Source organism: Vulpes lagopus, chromosome 6 (genome assembly GCF_018345385.1).
Source record: "Vulpes lagopus strain Blue_001 chromosome 6, ASM1834538v1, whole genome shotgun sequence".
Classification (NCBI taxonomy): Eukaryota; Metazoa; Chordata; class Mammalia; order Carnivora; family Canidae; genus Vulpes; species Vulpes lagopus.
The window spans coordinates 113692608-113719246 of record NC_054829.1 but is presented as its reverse complement, the minus strand read 5'-3'; the positions used below and the strand labels follow the sequence as shown (position 1 = coordinate 113719246).

Here is a 26639-nt window from a genome sequence, read left to right as displayed (position 1 = left end):
TTAAGTCAGTCCTTTTTCATTAGGTTAACAAAGGCAATTTCACTTACAGAAAAGACTCCCACATTTCAAAGGTTTAAAGTTTCATTAGAAAAATCATACACCAAATAAAAATACATTTTTCAAGAATAAGGGTATTTCATTCATCAGATTCATTTAAAACATGAATTATAGTACAGAGAGAAAAATGACAGCATTAAGTTTTATACAACCAACTGATCTGCAAAACCAGGCTCTTAAAAACAACACACCATATGGTTTTAATAAAAGGCAATTGCAATTCTGTTTTCTAAGCTGTCTTAATTTGAGTTTTCTGTAATTGATTTTTATATTGTTTTCTCCATAACAAGTTCAAAGATATCACTTCCTCACCACCAAGTACTTTATTTTCCAAAACACCTGATAACCAGGTGTCTCTGTTGTTGCCTAATTTCTTTTACTTTGATAAGGAATATGAAACTGTTTTGAAAGTCAATCCAAGTTCAAGTCGACACCAAAGGTCTAGCACTTGGATATTTGTCCTTTGCTTCTGAAGAAGTGTGATTAACAGTCATCTGGAGCTATGCAACTCAAATTATGATGAGCTTTTTCTCTTTAAGGCTACCTACTAAATTCTTCCTCTGCCCACTGCTGGGAGTGCCAACCTCTTCTAACAGATTTAGATTTGGGAGGTGATTTTGTTCAAATTCTCTCAATTTCTCAGTGGTAGTCATATCTGAGTTTAAGATTTTTTAAAAAGAAGTCTCTTTTTATTGTTTCACCAAGAAAATATTAAAACTTTGACAGAAGTTAACCATCTGTCCCAACTCCATTCTCTCAAGGCTCCCAAACAGCTTTCTATTTACTATGACAGCAGTGGCAGGACGCCTATTATCAAATGCTCTTGGCACTACAGCATACTACAGACTGGGTCTTTTTCACTGTTCAGTTAAATTATTTCTAAAAAGCAAAAGACTTTGTAATTAGTTGGAATCTATCAGAATAAATTAGTCTCTGAAAGGAAGGTATTTGTTCATTATTCAGTTACATGCACATAACCAAAGGCAGGATGATTTGTTTATCCTGGACAAGACTACACAATGTGTGTAATGACTGCAAGGGAGATTGGCTAAAATATTCCTGCAGCTCAAAGAAACTAAAGCAAAATGCAAGCTGGAATTGAGTACTAAACAAAGCCTCCCATTTGGAATTCAAACTACAGTAAAGAAGGTATAGGGGCATGAATAGATCATGGTCTTACAAAGTTATCGAGGTGGAAAGCCACCTCTGTGTGCTCCTCCACGGCCCCCCCTAAAGCCACCTCTTTCGCCTCGGAAGTTAGATCGATTTCTTTCTCGTCCACGGCCAGCAGAAGTTCCACCTCTTCCTCCACCCCTGGGAGCTCCACCTCCCCGATCAGACTTAGATTTGGGAGGAGGTGATTTTGGTCGAAGTCTCTCAATTTCTTCTGTACATCCCGTCAAGTAGGAATTAGGAGCACTAAAGTAGGATGCATATGTTTCTGCATTATAGTTGCTATTTGTAAGGGTTGGTCCAACTGTAAGCCAGCCTGAAATAGACGGAAAAGAAAGATTATCTTTTTTTCCCCTCATTTCTCTTACTGATCCTTTCGGAGCTACTTCAAATTTCTAAAGTATTTTTAAAGTTCCCCCTATCACTCACTCAATATTTATCTTTTTTACAACACATGGCATTTAATCATGGTTATACAGATTTCCTATGTATATATCTTATTTCACCTGCATGATTGTAACTTTGTAATATATCTTCCTCCTTGTCTCCATCCATGTTTCACATTTTGTAAGACTAGCACTTAGAAAAAAAGCTACACACTACAGTGAGTTTGGGCTCAGTGAAAATGTAACAAACTTCGCTTAGGAAAATAATACCACTTGGGAAACTTGGGAAAATAATACCACTGTTTTCTGATTAAGATCCTGGAACCAACTTTGCCTCTACTCTTCCGAACCACAACATTAACCCTGCTGACAGGTGCCAGAAATTCAACCACTACCATGTTGCTCCTATTCATTCCCATTTTTCCATGTCTATTGCCACCCTCAAATGTGAGCCTTTATTTTTCTACTAGGCCAGCCTCCTGTACATGTCACAGACACACATATATATTGTAATGCTCTCCCAGCCTCTCCTCCCTGAAAGTGGAAAGCCTAAAACAAACCTTAAAATATGTCACTTCTCTGCATAACCTTCTAGGGCTCTCCACAAAGCACAGATTCATGTATATGTTATCTAAGGTCTTTTATGATGCAGCTTGAAATAACTTTCCTTTAAAAAAAATTTTATTTATTTATTTATTTATTTATTTATTTATTCATGAGAGACACACAGAGAGAAGCAGAGGCATAGGCAGGGGGAGAAGCAGGATCCTCACAGGGAGCCTAATGTGGGACTTGATCCCAGACTCCAGGATCATGCCCTGAGCCTAAGGCAGATGCTCAACCGCTGAGCCACCCAGGTGTCCCATTGAACTACCTTTCCAGTCACATTTCTCATTAATGCTTTTCATGACAATTTCATTTGAGTTAAAAAAAAAAAAAAGTTATCACTATAGTATCTATTTCCGTACAAATCTCTACCTCTGAAAAAAACACAACAAAAAACAAAAATTCTATCTGTTTGTTCGATCCTTTCAACCTATTGAAAATTACATCCTTCAAAATCTAATTCAAATATACATCTTATATGAAATAAAAATAATTTCTCAGTTGAGCCTTGCATGGACTTCCTACCCATCATGGAGTCTGCTTCTCTCTCCCTCTGTTCCTCCTCCAGCTTGTGCTCTCTCTCATTCTCTCTCAAATAAATAAATAATCTTAAAAGAAAAAAAATTCTCAGAATTTTATGATCAGATTACGCCTCTATAGGTACAAAGGTATTTTTGTCAGCTATATTGCTAGACAGCTTTACTTATTTCTGATCAAATTGTATCTGGAATGGAAAAAACTACAAATTAACTGTAAATGTCCAATAGAAACTGATTTTTCAATTATTTACTTTTCTGTTTATTATTTTACATAATTTCATGAAACTTAAGATCATGGATTTCTAACTCTGAAGTATTTTCAAGTTACTGTGCTCATCAAAGTACACCCACAAAGAAGTAGCTGATGGGTAAGAAGAGAGATAACGAATTATGTTATATGTACAAATTAAGGCAACTTTAAAGGATTACTTTTTTTAGAATGAAAATGAGAGTTTCTTTTAAATTCTTAGGTACCTTCAGAGCCAATTAATCTATTATTACTTCTTTAACTTTTCCTACTTTTTATAAAATGTAGGCTATTTAAAACAAACAAGACTCTGGTTCTTTCCATCTTTAAACCGGATTTCTAACATATTAAACAGGCTGCTTATTTATATATCATGAATAAAGAAATGCTACTTTTACATCTTTTGAGATAGCAATAAAAGAAACAGCATATACTGATATTTCAATACTTTGTACATAGAAGTTGTGCCCTCTAAGAAAAAAATCTTCCTCCATAACAGCCTAATTATTTTCTACTTTTTTTCAAAATAGTAAATTCACATTTTACTAATTTTACTATTACTAAAAATGTACTAATTTTACTAAAATTTTGAAAAGACAACACCTTTATACATATAAAGTAAACAAGCTAGGTATTTTGGTTTCTCATAAAGCCAAGATCTTACTTCACAAATGTATGGTTATTTTCTGCAGGATTATTCAACCATTCATTTATGCATTTCTTCAACACATTATTTACTGAATGATCTGAATGCCAGGTAGAAAGAAGTAAGACAATCTTTGCCTTCCCATGAGACTGCATGCTGGAGAAACGGACTATAAACCTATGTCCAAATGAATCTGTGATTCATCTAATAAGTGCTATGAAGAAAAAGAAAACCAAGTAAAAGGAAAGAGAGTGGTGGAAAGAGGGGAGTGGAGTGGGAAGGTGGCCAGTTTAGAAGTTGTGAGGAAAGGTCTGTCAGGTATTTGAATGAGAGGACCATAAAGAGACAAGAACAAGCTTGGCATATCGAAATATAGCAAGAGGAACCAAATACATCGTAAGAACTTTATTTTACACAGCAGTGTGTGCTTTTTCTTGACACCTATATCCCAAGAGGGCATAAAGTTTTTAAAAGATTTTCTGAGGTCCTACCTGGTCGAATTGTACTATCTCTTCCAAATAGATGAAGGCGTCTTCTACCAAGGCAAAAATGTTCAATTATATGAAAAATTTCTACAGGCTTTTCTATATTGCCAATTTCAGGTTCTTCAGTGATAATCAAGTCAATGTCAACATTAGCATGAATGAAGTCCCCATCCGTGCTACGCTTAACAGTTCCTTTGATCCCCATAAGACAGTGTTCCTAAATAAAAAAGAGCAAACCAATTAATTTCTTCATCAGAAGTCATATTTCATAACATTTTACATTTCTTTCTTTCTTTCTTTCTTTTTTTTTTTTTTTTTTAAGATTTTACTTATTTATTCATGACAGATACAGAGAGAGAGTGGTAGAGACACAGGCAGAGGGAGAAGCAGGCTCCATGCAGGGAGCCCGACGTGGGACTCAATCCCGAGTCTCTAGGATCATACCCTGGGAGGAAGGCAGCGCTAAACCGCTGGGCCACCGGGGCTACCCACATTTTACATTTCTGATGTCCCCAATTCCAAAACAAACTGCATTTCTCCACATCTTTGGGAAATAGTTCCATGGGCAAAAACACAATAGGAAAACCTGGATCTTTGGATGTGGGAAGACTGCCAGGGAAGCTAGACATGACAGTATTAAATTTGGGGCCATGATGTTTTAGAACTGTGTCAACTGACCACTGTCTTTTCCTCTGCAACACTAGATAACTTCTTTTCACCAGTTATGAAAACATGGCACTTGACCTTGGGATCCTAAAATGGTGTTATACTAGGTCTCATGTATGATCCAAGATCAAAATGATATGTAGCTTTTTTATATGGAAACAAGATGCAAGCTTTTTTATATGGAAAGGGGACTTTAATCATCTACACAAACTTCTAATTGACGTAAAAAAAAAGTGAAAATCAAACAATTTTCTTTTTTGTTTGTTTTTTTGACCTTCCCTATTTAATCTGAATGGCAGGAGTATGGGTTAAATAAATTTAATCTTTCATTTGACTCCATGAATCATGGCAAAGGTTCCCTTAGATTCCCCTCAAAAGAATTTTCCAGTCTAAGAAACACTTAACAAGACTCTTCCACCAGTTGCTCCCTGAAGAGGGAAAGACTGGAGGACAAACTTTTAAAGCCTGATAGTAACAGGATAATTGTATGGAGCAGAAGTTCTCAGGGGTTCTCATGTAGGCAAAACTGAAGGACAAGAGTATGCCTCTAAGCCAGCCAGCTGTGAGTCTTGCTGTCATTTCTTTTTTCTAGGCCCAGAGAAAGGGACAAAGTCTGGAGGGGTCAGAGGTACAAAAGCCCGTAACTGACTAAGAATTAAAGCTGTTTAGGACACAAAAGAATATATATTATCTTCTCCAGGACAGTGAAGGTTGTTGATCTAACACAGTGAATAAAATATTTTTAAATTAAACTGGATGGACTACTCTAATAAAATATTTTTAAATTAAACTGGATGTACCACTGTACTATTCAATGCCATTTGTACAAGTCTAAGAAAAGAGCTTTTCTACCAAAACTAAACAATATACAGTCATTTGGAAAAGCCTGCGGGAAAATAATCAAAGTAAAGAAAACAAAACAGCAAAGCAATACCTTTGTTCTCTGGAAGACAGCCTTTGGATCTAAAGTCTTAGTCTTTCCAGGATTGTTTTTATTGGTTTTAATCCAACAAATATCTTCACATCTTCTGTAACCCCATTTGCGTAAACACTAGAAATGAAAGAATTAAAAAAAAAAAATTCTTAGCTAAAAGAAATAAATAATACTTAAAAATAACCAACCAGCATCAAAAAACTTCCTAGAGGTTTGAGACACTAACCTCTAAGATGTCACAGTAATTTTTAGTTCAGAAATAGGAAAAAACAAACAAAAAAAAAGAAATGCTAGTTTTTAAATAAACAGCCACTATACAGAATGTACAGATACCTTTTGGATATAAATATAATCTATACAGCTAAGTATAGTATCAAGACATAGAAAGGATTACATAATACTCCAATTCTTTAATACTACCTTCCACTGTCATCAATAGAAAGTGGATTTTAAATTATGAAACACTCAGCCCCTCTTTAATCATAGAATAATTCAACAGATGTTTCCTAGCACCTCAATTTTCTATCCTCCAACAAAGCTAAAAACTATTGAAAGTATTCTGATAGCTTCTTTTCAAATGAGTCTTATTTTTACATATTTAATACTAACAACTTCAAAATACTCAGATTTAAAATTATTATCTTTATCTCATTACTGGGTAAAACTACTTTCATCTTTATACAATCTAGAAAATAGAGTTTTGACCCTTTGTGTCCTAGAATGTTATGTAAGAACATGTAACAAGTACTTGCTAATACATTGCTTAGAGTGGCAAATTGAAGGCCTACTGCTGATTAGCTGGTGGGATTAAAAACAAAGGTATGTCCTTGTTTCCCCCCACTCACCGATTTAAGAGGAAAGTAGAGGGGAAATAAGTAAATTGTGCAGTACAATACTGTTGGTACTGTTCATTTGAGGAATGCTCTTACTATAAAGTGAGAAACATCTCAAAATGAAAGTTGGATTTTTATTTTAAAATCTCAAAAATCAAGATCAGTATCTGTTCCTGTCACCAATTATTTGTTTTACACTGGATATTCATTATTCACAAGAGTCTAAATCCTCATGCCCTAATCAATTTAACAAAAGCTCAGGAGTATTTCTCATGTTAAATTATTTCTGTAATCATTTTTGGCCAAAATATACTTTCACCAATATGACAGACTGCTGTATAAACAAATGTGATTAACGCCTCCTAATCATTTTCAACCTAATTTGCCAGTTGGAAGGCAAGCCCAAAGCCAGATGTTACAGCTTATAAATGGTAAATGCCAATATATCTATAAAAATAGTATGTTTCTATTTTCTTAGCTTTTCCAGAGAATCTTGGAGAAGTGCCAGCAAAAAAATAGATACCCAACTGGAATACAGTTATAGTCTTAACCTTGGGAGTTAATAAATGACGCAAGCAACGATGTTAACCAACAGTCTCAAACTTCTTATTTATATAAAGCATACAAAGTAATTGTAGAATTTCAGAATTTCAGCACAAATTTATCTCAATATAATCCTACTTAAATTCTTTATCTGTCAACTGGGCACTTCCTAAAATTAACACGATTAAATGAGATCATTTGCTGTTTAACAAGTAATGTTCTAAAAATGAAAGATGTCATGGGATCCCTGGGTGGTGCAGCGGTTTAGCGCCTGCCTTTGGCCCAGGGCGCGATCTTGGAAATCCGGGATCGAATCCCACGTCGGGCTCCCGGTGCATGGAGCCTGCTTCTCCCTCTGCCTATGTCTCTGCCTACCTCTCTCTGCGTGTGTGACTATCATAAATAAATAAAAAATTTAAAAAAAATAAAAAATAAAAAAATAAAAATGAAAGATGTCATATAATAACAAGTGAGGAAACTGAAACCCACCAGAATAAAAATCTCTTTACCCAAAGTTTCACTGCTAGACAGCAGAACTGAGACCAAAACTAAATGAAGCCTTCTAATTCTTAGCCACACACTTCCATGATTCTTGGATAAAAAAGCATATGCTATTTTGTTTCCATTTAGAAGACAAAATATTACAATAAAAATAAAGTTCTGAAATACAGTAAATATAAGATGCTTAACATAAATACAGATGTTATGTAACTTCTTTCTCACTCTTATGCACTCTCATTCAAACCATGTGTTCCAGATGCTGTTATTTTTCCAATTTGATTTGGCTTCTATTTGGAATTCAGGAGTTAACGTTATTCAGAATACTTTTTAGCTACTCACAATGAGCAGTAAATGACACTAAGCAGCCCATTTTTGAGCTGCAGTTTCAAATGTCTAAACTGTTTTCCTCCTGAAGTTGTAACAAATCATATTTTGACTTATTGATCCCTTGGGCTAGTTAACTAAAGAGTACTGCCTTTCATGCATTCTTTTTTGAACATATTTTTTTCCTTCTGAATATTTAAGCAACTATTCAAGAAACAAAGGACAAAATGACATCTATCTTCAAACTTTTTATACTTTTTCTTATGAATTTAAAAATCCACTTCAAGAAAACCATCTTACCACTCTTCCAAGGTCCAATCCCTCCCCGGAACCACACCAGAGAAAGATAAATGATCGAGGTGCTGCAATCTCATCAATTTCTAACTTCATTATCTGTAGGAAACCAAAACGATACTGCATAAAAGTATTTTGTTTCCCATTCATCCTAAATCCAAAAGAACAACCATTGAGATTTATCAAGGCTTTCAGTAGATGTGTTCTTTAAATGTACTAATTTTCATTAGAAAATAAATTGTATCCTTACAATTTATCCTGTTTTCTTATTCTATATTAAGAAAACACACACATGCACGCACATATACACACACTTGATTTTATATAGAGAAAGGTTATGGGGGACCATATTCACAGAATAATGGAATTTTATAAGATGTAGCTTGAGAGCAATCCTTTATGATTTACAGAAAAAGAAAAAGAGGTTAAATTACTCCAAAATTAGGGGCAAAATTAAAATGAAATATAACAAATGTTTGGGGAAGAGTTGGTCTCCATTATCTACAAAAGTTCTATATAAAATAAGGGGATCCCTGGGTGGTTCAGTGGTTTAGCGCCTGCCTTTGGCCCAGGGCACGATCCTGGAGTCCCGGGATCGAGTCTAGTGTTGGGCTCCTGGCATAGAGCCTGCTTCTCCCTCCTCCTCCTCTCTGCCTCTCTCTCTCTCTATGTCTATCAGAAATAAATAGATAAATCTTAAAAAAAAAAGTTCTAAATAAAATAAGTCAATATGCACATTTCATTATAATAACCACTTTAAGTCTGAAATGCAAAAAAAAAAGTAGTCTAATTTTTCCAAAGAGGACAGACCTATAGATGCCAACAGACACATGAAAAGATGCTCAGCATCACTCATCATCAGGGAAATGCTACAATGAGATATCACCTCACACCTGTCAGAATGGCTAAAATTAACAGGACAAGAAACAACAGGTGTTGGCAAGGATGTGGAGAAAGGGGAACCCTCATGCACTGTTGGTAGGAATGCAAACTGGTGCAGCTACTCTGGAAAACAGTGTGGAGGTTCCTCAAAAAGTTAAACACAGAACTACCCTACGATCTAGCAATTGTGCTACTACCCAAAGGATACAAAAATACTGATTCAAAGGAGCACACGCACCCCAATGTTTATAGCAGCATTATCAGCAATAGCTAAACTATGGAAAGAGCCCAAATGTCCATCAACTGGTGTATGGATAAAGATGAGGTGGTATATATACAATGGAATATTACTTGGCCATATAAAAGAATGAAATCTTGCCATCTGCAATGACATGGATGGAGCTAGAGTGTATTATGCTAAGCAAAATAAGAGATAGACATATGATTTCACTCATCTGTGGAATTTAGGAAACAAAACAGATGAACATAGAGAAAAAAAAAGAGATGAAGCATAAAACAGACTCAACTATAGAGAACAAACTTGAGGGTTGCTGGAGGGCAGGGAGGCAGGGGGATGGGTTACATAGGTAATAGGTATTAAGGGGGCACTTGTGATGAGCACCAGGTGTTTTACGTAAGTAATGAATCACTAAATTCTACACCTGAAACTAATATTACCCTGTATGTTAACTAACTGGAATTTAAATAAAAACTTAAAGCAATCATTTTATATGATATTCTTTTTCTTCTAGTTTTCTGCCACAGTTAAGTTTCGAGACCACGGTTCAGGCAAACATTTACGTTTCATTTATTTAAAAAAAAAATCTTAACTTTAGTAATAGATCCATTTAAGTTATAACCATATCATTTCTAAACTTAATCTAAATAGAAAAACATTATTTGACAGTAATAATGGAAATAAGTTATAATATGTACAAACCTATTGAGTTTTATACTTCTGACTTTTTAAATCTTGCAGTCTCTCATCTAATATTCTCAGAGGCACATGAATAAGTAAATATGTAACACACACACATATTCCCACGTGGTTATACATGAAATAGCTAAAAATAAGTGATAATACACATTAGTGAAGAACATGAAGCAAATTACTCTTTCCGGCATTGCAGTTCTAAATGCTAAGAGCTGGTATTTTAAGTAAGTGCTTATATACTTTATCAAAATGAATTGAGCACTACTGATTCTCTAATGTGAAAGAGAATACTTGTGAAATCCAAACTCTTTTCTTATTTACATTTCATATATTTTAACTAATGGCACTTTCTTTAGGATAGTTTCACATAAAGGTTAAGAACTTAGGGCTCAAGGGCCAGACAAAACATTACAGTATGCCAGCCAGCGTTGTTCAGTGAAATTAAACTGAAATCAAGAATATGCATATAAAATGAAATTCCTTTATTTCAAAAACTCTATTAGTCTGTCACATATAATTGAAGCTCGTGTGCCTTTATTGACCAAACCTCAGAGAATGGCCAGAGAAAATAAAGTTCAACCTAATTTCAGTTGACCCATGAACAATGAGGGGTTAGTGGCACCAACCCATACCGCCATAGACAATGTTACTATAACTTCTGACTCGCCCAAACTTAACTACTAATAACTTACTGTTGCCTGGAAGCCTTACTGATAACATAAACAGTCACCTAACACATATTTTGTATATTATATATATTTTATACTCTATATTTAAAGTAAGCTAGAGAAAAGAAAATGTTATTAATAAAATCATAAGGAAGAGATAATACATTTATGTTACTGCACTGTTAAAAAATCCATGTAGAAGTAAAATGATGCAGTTGAAACCCACATTGTTCAAGGATCAACTATACTAATCAGACATAATGAGATTTAGTTTTTCAATTTTCTTTTTTTTTTTTTGACCTAACTCAAGATTTATAAAGATTGTTTTTATACTAATCAATTTTGATGAGGATATGGTTTAATAGATATTTCTTAAACACTATTGGAAGGAACATAAATTTGTGCAACCTATCTGGAAAACTTCTCATCAATAAATTATCAAGAGCATTATGTCTTTCACCTTGTTTTTAGAATATTATATACTGTTATTTTTCTGAAGGTCAACAATCAGCACAAATTACATTTATCATCAGAGTATGGAAAAAACTTTTTCAAAGTGGTAAGATCCATAAAAATGTAAATAAGTGTCAGAGGGAATGAAATGAAAGGAAAAGCTTCAAGGAGGAAAAGCTGGATGTGTTATCTTGAAGATTAAATAATTATTAATAAGAGTAACTATCATTAACTCAGAGGAGCACATACAAGGATTCAGCAGTTTCCTAAGAAACACCAGCCTTACAATGTCAGCCCTTTCCTTTCCCTACATCCCCTCTGTGCTCTACAGATCCTGCCTACTCTCTCCTTGAAATTCCCTATTCCCTTGATCCCTATGATGTTCATACTCTTGGTTTTCCTTATTTATCTTTGACCCATTTTTTTTTACCTCTGTTTTATCTGTGCCCCTAAAAGTTTTCTGAGGTTTTACTGTCAATCCACATATTATCTTAATTAAGACACTATCTCAGGACAAATTTATCTTCTCACAGATTTGATGTGCTATTCTTCTAAGTCTGTATTTTCACACACAGATCTGTCCTTCGAACGACATATTCCTATTACAACTTCCACATGGATGTCTCACATACACCTCAAAATCAACATATTCAATATGATCTAATTCCTCGAATACAGTTCTTCTTAAATCTACTCTTTAAGTAGTGAAAACTCAACCCACTTACCCCAAGACTGAAATCTTTGAATCATCCTTAACTCTCCGTCCTTAGTCCAATCACTAGATCTCACCATAGCATCTACTAAACATTACTGAATTTATCACCTTTCTATTCTTACTACCATCACCCCAATTCAAGATCCCTTCATCTCCTAACTAGGCTATGCAACAGTCTTCTAACTGCTTTCCATTTTCCAGACTTTTCCTCTAGTCCATCCTCCACACACTAATCTGACCATTTAACTAAACTGGCTAAAGCCCTTTAAATACTCCTTAATGTCTTCAGGATAAAAGTTTAAGCTTCTAAGAGGACATCATCTCAAAAAGGTCCCAATCTGTTTTCTAACATCAACCTACACACCAGATATTCTTTGCCTCCATCCATTCTGCTCTTACTGTTCTTTCCATTTGGAATCACCATCTCACCCCTTTCTTTCTGGTCAATTCCAATGAATCTATTTATAATGTTAATATGTCACCTCCTATTTGTTCATGTACCTATCCTCCAAGGCTTGGTCAGTTTTTCTCAGATCATCTTATACAGTTCTCTATTACAGAACTAACAAAATAATAATGCAATTATCTGGTTAGATAAATATTGATTTATCCCATTAAACTATTGTGCTCCTTAAGTTCAGGTACCAGATCTTATTCTTTTTGAATCTCTAGTACCTATCACATTACCTAGCAAAGTGGTATTCAGTAAGTATTTTTTATTTTTGTTATTTATCCGTAAAAACAGGTAACTTGATGTAACTAAAGTTATCGGTTTGCTTAATTTATTTAGGAAAATGTAATTTTATTACAATTATAACAAAATTATGTATCTTTTTTATCTATTATACTCTAAGCTTCTTGAAAAGAAACCATCTTTTTAATATCTATGTAATATACTCTAATGTTTACTAAAACTAACCAAATGCAGAAAGAATTATCAATCATTCTGTTTTTAGACTTTTCTAACTATACATCAAAGACTTAAAGACTGGAACTGTGAGTCTTCTAGAGACTATTTACTCACTATCTGCTCAATTTCTGTCCCAAAAAGAAGAATCAGACCAAAGATAGTGCAATATTTGTCAATGTACCCTGGATCTTCTGCTACATCATATACTATATATTTATGATTCTTAAAAAGGTAGGAATATTTATAATCTTCTCATTAAATAAATATTCATTTGAAAAATAAATAATTAATGACAATGTAGAAAGTTTCATCATACATCATCCCAAGTCCAGCATTTTTCATTAGCAGTGATGCCAGTTTCTCTGTAATATTCTTCTAAAGGGGGTTCCAGAAGAATCACATCAAATTTAGGTGTCAGTTCTCTGATGTCAAAGGCTTCTATATCTGCTTGTAAGTACCTATTTGATTAAGGCATAAAAAGTGACTAAGATTTTCAAATACCTTACAGATGATAGTGAAAGGAATTGCTTAAATATTACTAAACACTATTTACAAAGTAATTATAAACTAATTACTGATTTTTTTTTTTATGCAGGAGTATCTTTCTTCAGTACAGACAGTAAACCATCTACCCACACTCTTCTCTAGGAGATGGATATAATCGCACTACAAACTAAAATCATATTCCCCCATGTACATCAAGAATGTACTCTCATTTTTACACTGAAAATCCATATTAGTATGTGAATAAGTCTCTGAGTCCCATTCCATCATCATCTGAATTTTCTAAGGACTATCACATTATTTTTTTCTTAATTATTACGTTAGAAAAACTATTTGTTAGTTTTAAAATCCTCCCTCTAAAAAATTGTTTCTAAAGATGGATATAATTTTATCAGTTTGTTAGTAAAGTTGTTTATATTAATAACCTTTTCTGGCTACCTAGTATAAATTACTACTAGCCTTTACTGAAAGGTTATTTATACATATTACGAAAGTAATTTAAATGTAAAATACTTGAAGAGTAAGATTTTTTTAAATTGAATGAATATTAGAATCTGCCAATACTTTTCTCTGCACATTCAGACTTCTTTCTAGTTCCTCTACTCACTAACAGTATATATTTTAGCAAATTGTTAAATGTATAAAATGTTCAAGGTAAGCTAAATGTGAATTAAGTAGAATCTCCAATTTCAAAGACTTTCTACACATTTTAAGGAAAATATTCTGTTTAGCGAAGGTTAAAATGAATTTTCATAATCCACTATGTTAAGAATAGTATCTTTGAAAAAAAAAAAAAAGAATAGTATCTTTGAATGCTGAGTTATAGTTAATTTTTATTTTCTTCTTTCCTTCATCTAAGTTTTCTAAACTTCCTCCAATAAATAAACTGCTTTTTGAGAGAAAAAGTCATTTAAAAACATTTTAAGAAACTCAAGAATACAACAAACATGAATGATTTTTCTAAGAAAAAAATATTTAAAGACACTTGAAGGAAATTATCTAGAAAACTGAAAAAATAAAAATAAAATGAAAACCTACTAATTTATTGAGCAGTGGAATGTCAAATGAATCTATTTTATCATACAGAATAAAACACAGTATGTTAATCTTATATAGGTGCTGAATTTTTTTCAAATACAAAGGCTACAAGATAAAAAGAATGCTATTTTAAGCCTGAGCTGAGAATAAAAAATAACTGAAAAAAACACACTTACATAGGAGGGGTGTTAGATTTAGCTATCAACTCATCCTTCAGCCTGATGAGCTCCCTCAGTTTAGGGTATTCTTCAAATCTGTCAGCCAAACCTGAGGACAAAAAATATTAAGTACTAAATTTCAATACAATTAAAGTTAATATCAGTGAACTCAAAGGTTATGAGCCCTTCCAGGAAAACAAAACAATACACAAACACTACTTTATTCCTGTGTCCTTTTAAAAAAGTTAATTTTGAGTATTTAAAAAATTTTCACATATATATATATATATATATATATATATATATACACCTTAATCCCACATGCAAACAAAAACCCAGATGTTCTAAAGCCCAGTCCAAATCAATAAATCATTTAATCTCTCATATTTAAATTAAATTTGCTCACAGCATTAAGTCTAGTCTTTCATTCAGTTCTCAGGGAGAGAAAAAACAACTCCTTTCTATCATGTTTTTCCCTTTTTCCCTTAACTAAAAGAATTCTTTCTTCTTAAGAATCTAGTGATTATTGAGGTTTGTACTTAGCTTCTTAAATAGTTATCAAGGGCAGGGAAAGTATTTCTTTTTTTTCTTATGATTATGTATAGGAAGAAACAGAATAGTTAGAGGTAAGAAAAACACTGCCAATGATCTTAAACTGGCTATGGCTCATGGACACAATCCTGGAACAAATCTAGTAAAGATATGTCCCCTAACAGTAGACTACCTCTCACCTCCAAGGTAATTTTAAAGATTTCACATCTCCACACCATTATACACCAAATCCTCATACATATTTTCAGGCTTTAAGGTCTTAGGAAACATGTATAAGTACTACAAAGGGTACTTAAAAACAGGAGATTCACTGTTCCCATGTTCTCAAAACTGTTTTAGATCTCTGAGCTCAGAAGAGATTTTAGGTAAAATAGCATAAACCCTGTTTAAACTGATATGTTTCAAATATCAAAGATTTCTAAAAGCTTTTATTTAGTTTTCTTTTCCCCCATAAGAAACATATTCCTAGCAATATAAATCATGTAAGCATCTTAATTTAAAAACTACAAATACAGATATTAATAACTTTAATATAAAACTGTAAAAATGAAAGATTTTATAAAGCCTCCTTAATGAGGGCTTATAAAACAAATTTCAAATAAAACAAGTTTGAAGATTTTATTATAGTCAAGTTTTAATAACAGTAGAATTGGCTCTCAACCTTCTACAAAACAGAAAGTGCAAGTTTTTCTCAATCCATAATGGTTTCCTAAGCATTTTATCTTTCCTGTGGGGGAAGTAAGTATCTTTTTTTTTTTTATTATTAAAGGTATTTTTTTTATGTATTTATGATAGTCACAGAGAGAGAGAGAGAGAGAGGCAGAGACATAGGCAGAGGGAGAAGCAGGCTCCATGCACCAGGAGCCCGATGTGGGATTCGATCCCGGGTCTCCAGGATCGCGCCCTGGGCCAAAGGCAGGCGCCAAACCGCTGCGCCACCCAGGGATCCCCGGAAGTAAGTATCTTAAAAGCAGAAAGGTGAATACTGACATTCAGTTATACAACTATCATAATTTTTTTAAAAAACAGTTTTACTGAAGTATGATTGATATATAAAAAACACACATATTTAATGTACACAATCTGATGAATTCAGACATATGTATATACCTGTGAAATCATCACAACCAAGGTAACAGACATATCCATCACCTCTGAAAGTTTTTCTGTGTTCCTCTGGGTGTGTTTGTATGTGTATATGTGTGTGCGCACATACAACTGTGATAAGAATGCTTAAATAAGATGAGATCTATCTTTAACAAATTTTTAAAGTTTTATTGACTACAGTCAACAGCACTGCTGACTATAAGCACTATGCTATAAAGTAGATCTCTAGAACTAATTCATCTTGCATAACCAAAACCTTTTATTAATTGAATAACAACTCTCTATTTCCCATTCCTCCAACCCCTGATAACCATTGTTCTCTGCTTCCATGAGTTTGACTGTTTTAGGTACCTCATAAAAGTATAGGTATTTATCATATTACATGTACTATTTTAGGTACCTCTGTAATTATCTGCATATTTGTTCTGTGACTGGCTTATTTCACTTAGCATTATCATAACTTTTTATGCTATAGCTCAATTTTACTCATGAAAACATTAAAATCAGTTTCTACTTCAAGAGTAAGATTGCTTACAAGCAACACAGAAAAAAATAAATCAGATTATACCAAAATTACATTTTTTGTGTGTTGCAAATGATACTACCAGAAAGTGAAAAGACAACCCCACAGAATGGACAAAATATTTCCAAATCATAGGTCTGATAAGAGACTTGAACAGAAAATATATAAAGAACTCTTATAAAGTAATAATAAAAAGACAAGTAATCAATTAAAAACTAGGCAAAGCCTTTGGATATTTCTCCAAAGTAGGTATTTATATAGCCATCAAACATATGAAAAGATGCCTAAATTAATCACTAGGAAAATGTAAGTCAAAATCCCAACAAAATTATCACTTCATACCCACTAGAATGGCTATAATTAAAAAGACAGACAATAGTAAATGTCAAGCATGGAAAGAAACTGGAACCCTTATACATTGCTGGGAGGAATATAAAATGGTATAGTAGCTTTGAAAAACAACTGTGCAGTTCGTCTAAAAGTTAAACACTGAATTAACATATGACCCAGCAGTTCCACTCCTAGTTACATGCCTAGGAGAAATGAAAGCATATGTTCACATAAGAATTTTACATGAATACTCATGAAGCACTGTTTCTAACAGCCAAAAAGTGGAAACCACCCAAATGGATAAACAAAATGCAGTATATACATACAATGGAATATTATTTGGCAGTAAAAATAAACGAAGTACTGGCACATGCCACAACATCAACAATCCTTGAAAACATTGTGCCAAGTGAAAGAAGCCAGATACAAATGCCACACTGTATAATTCCATTACTTGAAATGTCTAGAATAGGCAAATTGTTAGAGACAAAAAGTTAGTTAATGGTTACTTAAGGTGAGGGGGCAGATGAGGAGGAGGAAATGGGAACTGACTGCTAATGAGTACTGAGTTTCTATAGGGGAAATGAAAATTAGATTGTGGTAATGACTATACAAACTGGATTTCCAAAAAAAAGGAATTATATCCTTAAAATGGCTGAATTATATGGTATGTGAATTATCTCAATAAAGCTGTTTTTAAAAATGCAGGAGTAATGCATTTGAGGAACTTCTTAGTAGACTGGACAGGGGCTGAGGGAAGAACCTCTGAGCCTGAGGATATCTTAATACAACATTAAAAACTGAAAAGCAAAGAGAAAAAAGAAAAAAGAAGGCTGGAAAATCCAAGGACTATGGGACAACTACAAAAGATGTAACGTGTAATGGAAATAGCTGAAGAACGAGAGAGAGGAACAGAATATTTGAAATAATAATGATTGAGATTTTCCCAATGTCAGAGAACAAACCAGATTCAGGAAGCTCAGATCATCTAGCAGGATAATGCTAAAAAAAAAAAAACTCTAAACCTACAGCGTATCATTTTCAAACTACAGAAAATCAAACATAAAGAAAAGATCCTAAAGAAACTAGAGGGAAAAAACACTATGCCTACAAAGAACCAAGAATTATATCCAATTTCTCAGAAACATGAAAGCAAGAAAAGATTAAAGTGAAATATTTAAAGTGTTGGAAGAAACAGAACACCAAACAAGAATTCTATACTCTTTGAGATAAAGACTTTCTCAGAAAAATAAAAATTTAGAGAATTTGTTGCCAATAGACTTGCCTTGCAAGAAATGTTAAAAAAAAAAATTCTTTAGAGAGAAGGAAAAAAATAATATACAGAAGAAAAATCAGATCTACAAAAAGAAAGGAAAAGCATCACAGAGAGAATAAATGAAGGTAAAATAAAAATGCACAGAACCAAACTGAAGAAGGAAGGAAGGAGGATGGAAGGAAGTACACTGCTGGAAGGATAAGGAGGGTATACGGGAAGTATGGAAAATGGAAATGGGAAGCCACGAAAAATAATTTTGGAATTAGAAAAGCCAAGCCAGGGGAAATAATTTTGTTAGAAATAATCCACAAAATGAATAAACTACATGCATGTAATCAAGAGTTAGCAATAGCATATTCCCAACAAATCTAACATACCTACATCCCTGATGAAATTTTGAGGTCTATGTCCAGTGTCTACAAAATGCTGGCAGTAATCATTATGGGGATTTAAACTCTGCGTTCCCTAAAGAAAAAGTCAAAATTAAATTAAGAGCATTTACTCTAATGGCAGATACACTAACTCTGTACTTTATTTTTTATTATGAGGTCATACGAAATAGAAGTTGATACATAGATTAAAAAAATTATTAATATTTGAAAACACAACTAAAATGACAGTATTAATCTTTAGTAGCTAGACATTGATACAGCATTATCTCATCCTAACCAGCCAAATATCAGAAGACTATTTCAAGAACATTTTATGATTATTTTATAATCATCCCTCAAAAACTGAAAAAATATTGAAAATAATAAGTATTTAAAATCTTTTCATGCATAAAGCTGAAACATGAAGTTATGATATGAAAATTTATTTACCTTAAGAAAAGTACTAGAATCCTTATAAATCTCTTCTTCATATGGCAAATTCTCTTCTTCCTGTTGCATTTCTAATTCATCCTTGGAAAAGGAAGATTAAGTAGACATTTTATGTATAGGAGGAATATTTTATGTATTCATGATATCTTGAGTATTGAGACTCAATATAAATATTTCATTTCCCTAAGATATTATTTTTCAAATTATCATTAAACTCAAACACTGAAGTCTTTGCATTCTCATCATTATCTAGTTACGTTTACAATAAATAAAAATTTCCTTTTCATTCTTACCAATATATATCTGTAACTACTGATTTAGTTGACTGACCTGTCTAGTATTATTTATCTCATCATACTATAAGTATTAGAATTTAGCTCAAGTCATGAAAGATATGACTACAGATGGGGCAATTTTATTTCTAATCGTATGAAACTGCTATTTTTATAGGTCAAAAATATCAAGAACTGATATGGTTAAAATATATATATTTATATAATCATAATAAGTAAAATAAAATGATACCAATACAATAATCAGTAATATTTAAGTTGCATATCAGCATATACAAAATGGAACACACAAAATGGCATTTATGAGATTAGGTAATTTTATCCCTAAACTTCCTAGAGATTTACTGAAACTATGCATTCTTTTCTCTATTAAATACAGTTGCACAACTAACTTGAAAAAAATGGGGATAGGTTTTTTATCTATTAGTAGTCTCTTTTCAACTAACTATTCTAAGTATAGATTTAGAAGTTGTGTTTTTTTCTTCGGCCTTTTCAGAAACGGTTCTACATTGTTGTCTAGCTCATGAGTCCTCAAAATATCTTAATTGCACTACCCTATATAATAAACATGGAATAACACAACTCAAAAAGACAGTACTGTAGCCACTCAAAATTTGGTCCAATTATCCAAAGTTTCTGATACATCTACCTCTTTACTCTTACTTAAGAATATTATTGTCCAGTGCTTACTAGGCATTATGCTTTTTATATGTCACCTCTTATATTAAAATGAGGAAACTGAAATAAAGATCTCAATTGAACTGATTACAGAATTACTTCATTTGATTGTGCTTGAATTTATTGCACTCTGAAGATACTGCATGTTTTACAAATTAAAGGTTTGTGGCAACCCTGCCAGCAAGTCTACTGGCACCATTTTTCTGATGGCATCTGTTCACTTCATGTCTCTGTGTCACATTTGGTAATTCTTGCAAAATTTATAACTTCTTCATTACCATATCTGTTATGGTGATCTATGATCAGTGATCTCTGATGTTACCATTTTAATTGTTTTGGGGCACCATGAACCATGTGCATACAAGATAGTGAACTTAATCCATAAATGTGTTTTCACTGTTTCACCAACTGGTGGTTCCTGTGTCTCTCTCCCTCTCCTTGGGCCTCCCTGAGATTCCATATTGAAATTAGTAACCCTATAACGTCTTCTAAGTATTCAAGTAAAAGGAAGAATTGTACATTTCCCACTTAAAATCAAAAGTTAAAACTTATTAAGCTTAATGAGGAAAGCATGTGGAATTCTAGATAGGCCAAAACCTGGGGCCCTTGTGCCAAACAGCTAACTTGTGAATACAAAGGAAAAGTTCTTGAAGGGAAAAAAAAAATTCTACTTCAGTAAACACACAGATGGTAAGAAAAAAATGCTACCTCAGTAAACACACAGATGATACGAAAAAAAGTGAAACAGCCTTATTTCCAATATGGATAAAGCTTACTGGTCTGAACAGAAGATCAAACTAGCCACAACATTCCTTTCAGGCAAAGCCTAATCTAGAGCAAGGCCCTAACTCTCTTCCATTCTATGAAGGCTAAGAGAGTTAAGGACACTGCATAAGAAAAGTCTGAAGTAAATAAAGGTCGGTTCTGAGGTTTAAGGAAAGAAGACATCTCCATAACATAAAAGCTTAAGGTAAAGCAGCAACAGTGAGGCAAGCAAGGCCCTCCACCAGAAAAAAAAAAAAAAAGATTAAAACTTGCTATAAAGCTCAAATAATGGATAGCATTTTTTAGCAATAAAGTATTTTTAAATTAAGGTATACACTTTAATTAGACATTAATGCTATTGTACAATTAAAAGACTGTAAGATTGCACAGACATAACTTTTATATGCACTGGGAGACCAAAACTTTCATTTGACTTGTTTTATTGCAACATTCACTTCATTGTGGTGGTCTGGTACCAACTGCAGTATTTCCGAGGTATACCTGTATACATATGCTACTAACAATTCTTTTAGAAAGTTTAAAATTGAGCTTTTCACCATATTTATTTTCCTGGATAAGAATCTATTATTGTAGGGGTTTATTTTTTTCTTGATCATAAAACTGCTCTGTTCTCTACTTGCCTTATATTCTTCCATTTTGTCTTCATCGGTCTCTCCTTCATCCTGATACTTACGTTTTGCATTTGGAGCAGAGGTATCATAGGAAGCCCTGAAAAATTAAAACTGGAGTATCACACACAGATATAGAAAGATGTATAAATGGTAGCTATTAATAATATTAAATGACAGTTTATAAAAACAGAACAAGGCACTTTTTTCTGATTAAACGGTATCTATTCATTCAGTTTATAAATCAAAAAAGTCATACATCCTGATTGGTAATTCTGTATTTTATTATTATGAGAAAGCAACCAAATCAGAAACTTAAGTTCATGTAATGGATATATGGCAAAAAGAAACTTCTACATTATGTTATCATTCTAATTTGTCTTAAGAAAAATTGATATTTAAATTAATAACCAGAATACTGAAAATTCTGAAGTGCTTTCTGAACTACCAATGAAAACTGCTTTTAGGGTAAAGCCTGTTTTTTCTTATAAGAATTTGTAAATATAAATTATTTATTTATGGTATATAATCTAATCCTTAGTCTAACATTCCATTTTCTAACTACTTTATGAATAAGAACTTATTATATTCAGAAAATAAGTATTCATAATTCATGAATACTAAAAACCAGTATTTCTGAAATCTTTTATTTTGATGCCTGTCATTAACAACACACTTCATACCTAGGATTATGTTTATCAAAACAATAACCCAGGGCACCTGGGTGGCTCAGTCAGTTAAGCGCCTGCCTTCAGCTCAGGTCATGATCTGGAGTCTTGGGGATCAAGCCCAGCTTTGGGCTTCCGGCTCAGCAGGGAGTCTGCTTGTCCCTTTCCCTCTGCCCCTCCCCCTGCTCATGTCCACCCTCTCTCTCTTTCTCTTTGCCTCAAATAAAATCTTAAAAACAAACAAACAAACAAAGTTTCACAATATTCACGTCACTAAAAAAAAAAAATTAAACTACCTGCAAGTTTCTCTTGTTTCAGCAATTTCTCTCTGCTCATCTTTGCTATTTAACACAGCACCAATGCTGTCCGCACTTTCAGCTCCCAACTGAGAAAAGACAAAAACCAAAAATTAGATCATAATGCACTCCCTTCCCAGCTTATGTAGTAACATTTAATATATCAGATATTAAAAAACAAAACAAGGAGCACCTGGGTGGCTCAGTCAGTTAAACGTCTGCCTTTGGCTCAGGTCATGATCCCAGGGTCCATGGATGGAGCCCCACATTGCAGTTCCCTGCTCAGCAGGGAGTCAGCTTCTCTCCACTCCCCACCCCTGCCCAGCCCCGTTTGTGTGCCTGTTGAGTGCGCGTGTGCACTCTCGCAGATAAATAAATAAAATCCTTAAAAAAAAAAACAAAAAATCTTAACAACCTCAGCAGGCAAATAGATTAATTAATTTGCAGGAATAATAGGAAATACCTTGGAACAAAAACCATGTTAATTAGGAATAAATCTGAGAGCTAGTGAGCATATTATACTTTCAGTTATATTTGAAATTAAGACAATTTTAGCGAATCCTCTACTTTTTTTTTTAATCCTCTACTTTTTAAGTAAATAATAAAACACAATTTAGTAATAGCAGCAATAACAAAAAAAGCGGCTAACATATAGTGTATATAGGGTGGTAGGCACTAACACTTTGCATCTGTCAATTCACATATTACACTTTATCCTGTGCTATAATAAATATCCAGTTTTATTCAAGTCTTTATACAATAATTTATAGGCACAATACTGAACTTTAATAATTCCTAAAAAATGGTAATGCAAATTCTGTTTAGCAGTTGGAGAAATTTTGCAAAACAGAACAAATAACTAGTTGAGATAAACTGGCTACAGAGAGTGGGATCAGTTCACAGAAATCTTTAAAAGCCAAACAAACAAGTGTAGAATGCAATTTATAGGCCATGAAGAACCATTTGATATTTTTTAAGTACAAGAAGGGCATGAGGAAATTTGGATTAATTAGTCCCTTTAGCTCAGGAAAGGGAATATACTAAAATATCAGAGCTGCAAGTGGTCTTGTTAGCCTTGATTTTAAACAATTACCACTACCTTTTTAGTCTGCCTACATTCACAACTCCTCTAAGGAGTTGTGTCACTCCAGTGATACATCTCTTCCAGTATCAACTGTTTCTGATATTTTAATTCTTCCATAAAATCTTAACTCTATTTTCATTAGTTAGAACACACATCTACTTCCCATTGTTAAAATGATTTCTTTCTTCCCATAGCTGACTCCTCTTTCTTCATGTCTCTGATGAGTACAAGCGATTTCCTTAGAGTATATAGAATGGGTAGCCTCCTTCCACTTTTCTTTTTCTCTCATTTCCTTATTCGGATTATAGTACTTAATACAACTTTCAATTATTTATGTTTTACTTTGCTTACTGTTTATATTGTTTCATAGCCTTTATCACGACTTTCAATTATTTTATTTTATACTTCAATTATTTTATCTTTACTTTTGTTTACTTCTCAAGTTAACATGTAAACTTCCTAAGGAGATGAACTCTTCTTGCTATCTGTATGTTCAGCAGCTTGCATTATGCCTGACTCACAGCAGATGTTCAATATTTGAATGAGCCAACTAGATTTCCTACGTTAGAATACAACGTATACAATAGAACTGCTTTAAGTCAAGATTCTGCTCACATATATAATTGTCCTCTCATGCTCCAAAAAAAATTGTGGAATGACTGGAATATGTAAATCATAGATTTTCTGTTATGGTAGCCCTAAATATATTATTTGAATAATTAGGACAATTTGGTATCCTTTCTATATACAATTTTTTTGGAATAAAGCTACAGCTAAGTAAAAAGCAGGTGTAAATTGCTGATGTTTATATTCTGTGTAACAGTATGTAAGCAGTGTACTCAACAGTGAGGACAATGTAAGCCAGGTAGAAGAGAGCCTAAGCCAGAGAGATCAAGATAGCTTTTATTACAAAGTTCTGACCTGAGCTGTGCTCTAGAGGATGGACAGAAATCAGAAAGGAAGGCCAATTAAAAAAAAAAAATCATAAAGTATATATTGCACAAATCACATTCTGGAAGGTAATAAACCAGTTTGTGCTATTCATAGAGAAAAGGAACTGAAAGAAAGGCTGAAATTAGTTGGTAACGTAGAGGTCTGTTATTATGTCAGATATCTCTACTTAAGGGGAATGGTTCCTAACCAACTAGAAGACCAGGGAACAGCTAGTGTACTGGAAAGAGCATAGGAAAGCCTAAACTGTAGCTTGCAAACTTACAAACTTTGTGGACTTCAGCACGCTAAACTTCAATTCTTTGAGCTCTATCTTCTGCATCTAGATCATGCAAATAGCATCTGACTTGCATGACTGAAGATAATGTGTATAGAAAGCTTGGCAGTGTCTTGATTCATTGAAGGTACTTACTAAACAGCACCCATTATTAAATTTTATGTGCTATGCAAGCTCTTTTAGGGTAAGAAATACTTTTTATTCATAGTTGAATTGCCAGGGGCTACTAGATTCCCTGGTATATAGCAAGACACAATAAGTAATTGTTTATGGATGCATTTTGGGTCCAAGAATTCAAAACTAAAAAAAAATAAGAGGGGATCCCTGGGTGGCACAGCGGTTTGGCGCCTGCCTTTGGCCCAGGGCGCGATCCTGGAGACCCGGGATTGAATCCCACGTCGGGCTCCCGGTGCATGGAGCCTGCTTCTCCCTCTGCCTGTGTCTCTGCCTCTCTCTCTCTCTCTCTGTGTGACTATCTATAAATAAATAAAAATTAAAAAAAAAAGAATCTTTAAAAAAAATAAATATAAAGAAAAAATAAGAACCTTACTTGGTGGTAACAAAGCTACTGAACATTGTGAAGACAACATAGAAGCTGGGAAAAAGAAGGCCTGAAAAAGACACCTGATTTGCCCCAGATCATAATGCCAGAGGGCCATATCTGATTCCAAATTCCCACATTTTTAATACTATGCCATAAACCTTTTCATCAGATCTTAAGAGTAGAAGTTCCAAATTTCCATTTACTAAAACCAAGATTCATTACTGAAAAAACAGTAAGATGCCTCATTAAAACCTCGTAGCATGTCTTCCATCACTTTTACGGATATGGATAGTAGGATGGGAAACACAGCCTGACTTTAAGGAGAGGTGTACTGCATTTCTGCATGTGTCCTCTCCTAATCAAGTGTTAACTTAGACACAAGAAGCAGCGAAGACAAAGCTTTATAGAGACAAACCTATAGCGGTGGCCTAGCGGTGAGTGACACGAGGTAAAATCTACTTAACCTCTTCAGCCTCAGTTTCATCATTCGGTAAGCGGAGTCAATGCTCCCTGTTTCAAGGGTGACTGCTACAGAGTAGAATTCAAATACTAGGGGTGGGGGATGACGACGGTGCCCTACTTAACATAAGAGGGCTGCAACACACAAGATGCACTATCTAAAATTTACACTCAGGCTTCTTCTAATGCAGTCTTGCGACAGGATCCCAGAAAACACTATAAATCTACTTCGCAAGGAAGCCACAATCTCAAGAATTAGGTGCTGCGAAGAAAGGCAAGAAAGACCATTTAAACAGTGAAGAGACACAGGGTATAACAAATCACGTTCCCTTGCGTGAACTACGGTAATTTGTTTACAAAGACAAAGAAGCTTCGTATCCCCCTCACTGAGCCCTGCGCCAGACCCTCGGCGCGCATCCCACGATGGTTGCTGGAGACCAATCGTGGCGTTAGATCAGCAACAGAAGGACCACGGCACAGAATGGAGAATATTCGGGGTACTGCGGAAGTTAAGAACAAGAAAGGCAAAGAGGCCTAGGGGTCAGGGTCGCCGGACCTGGAAAAGTATGCACAGCAGCGGGTAGGAAAAGACCGGGAAGAAAGGGGGGGGGGGTGGAGAAGGGAACCGCGCACGCGCATTCTCGGTTCTTCCCTGGGCCGCGGACCTGCTGCGCGAGGAGCTGTCGCCGCAACTTCTGCCGCTCCCGGATCTCCTGCAAGCGGCTGTCCATGTCCCAACACCTGTTTCCCACTGCCCCGAAAAGCTGACAATGAGCGGATAAATAGCCGCCTTATTTTTCTTCTGGGTCTGTGGAATACAAGATTCGCTGGGACCTTCAGACACCCGGCATCCCTTAACCTTTCCTCAATAGGTATTTCCGGCTCGGCCA

The 26639-nt window shown here is 34.1% G+C and overlaps 1 protein-coding gene across 1 annotated transcript; it reads right to left on the bottom strand.

Moving 5' to 3' along the window:
• Nucleotides 1-26622, bottom strand: METTL14 (methyltransferase 14, N6-adenosine-methyltransferase subunit). Its single transcript, XM_041759745.1, has 11 exons — nucleotides 26415-26622; nucleotides 22435-22523; nucleotides 21483-21570; nucleotides 19106-19186; nucleotides 18662-18749; nucleotides 14515-14605; nucleotides 13113-13254; nucleotides 8241-8333; nucleotides 5740-5856; nucleotides 4146-4356; nucleotides 1-1546 (listed from the first exon to the last, which is right to left on the bottom strand). Exons 1-11 carry the CDS (start codon nucleotides 26478-26480, stop codon nucleotides 1242-1244), a joined length of 1371 nt encoding a protein of 456 aa, XP_041615679.1. The 5' UTR covers nucleotides 26481-26622; the 3' UTR covers nucleotides 1-1241.
• Nucleotides 26623-26639: the final 17 nt, after the last annotated feature.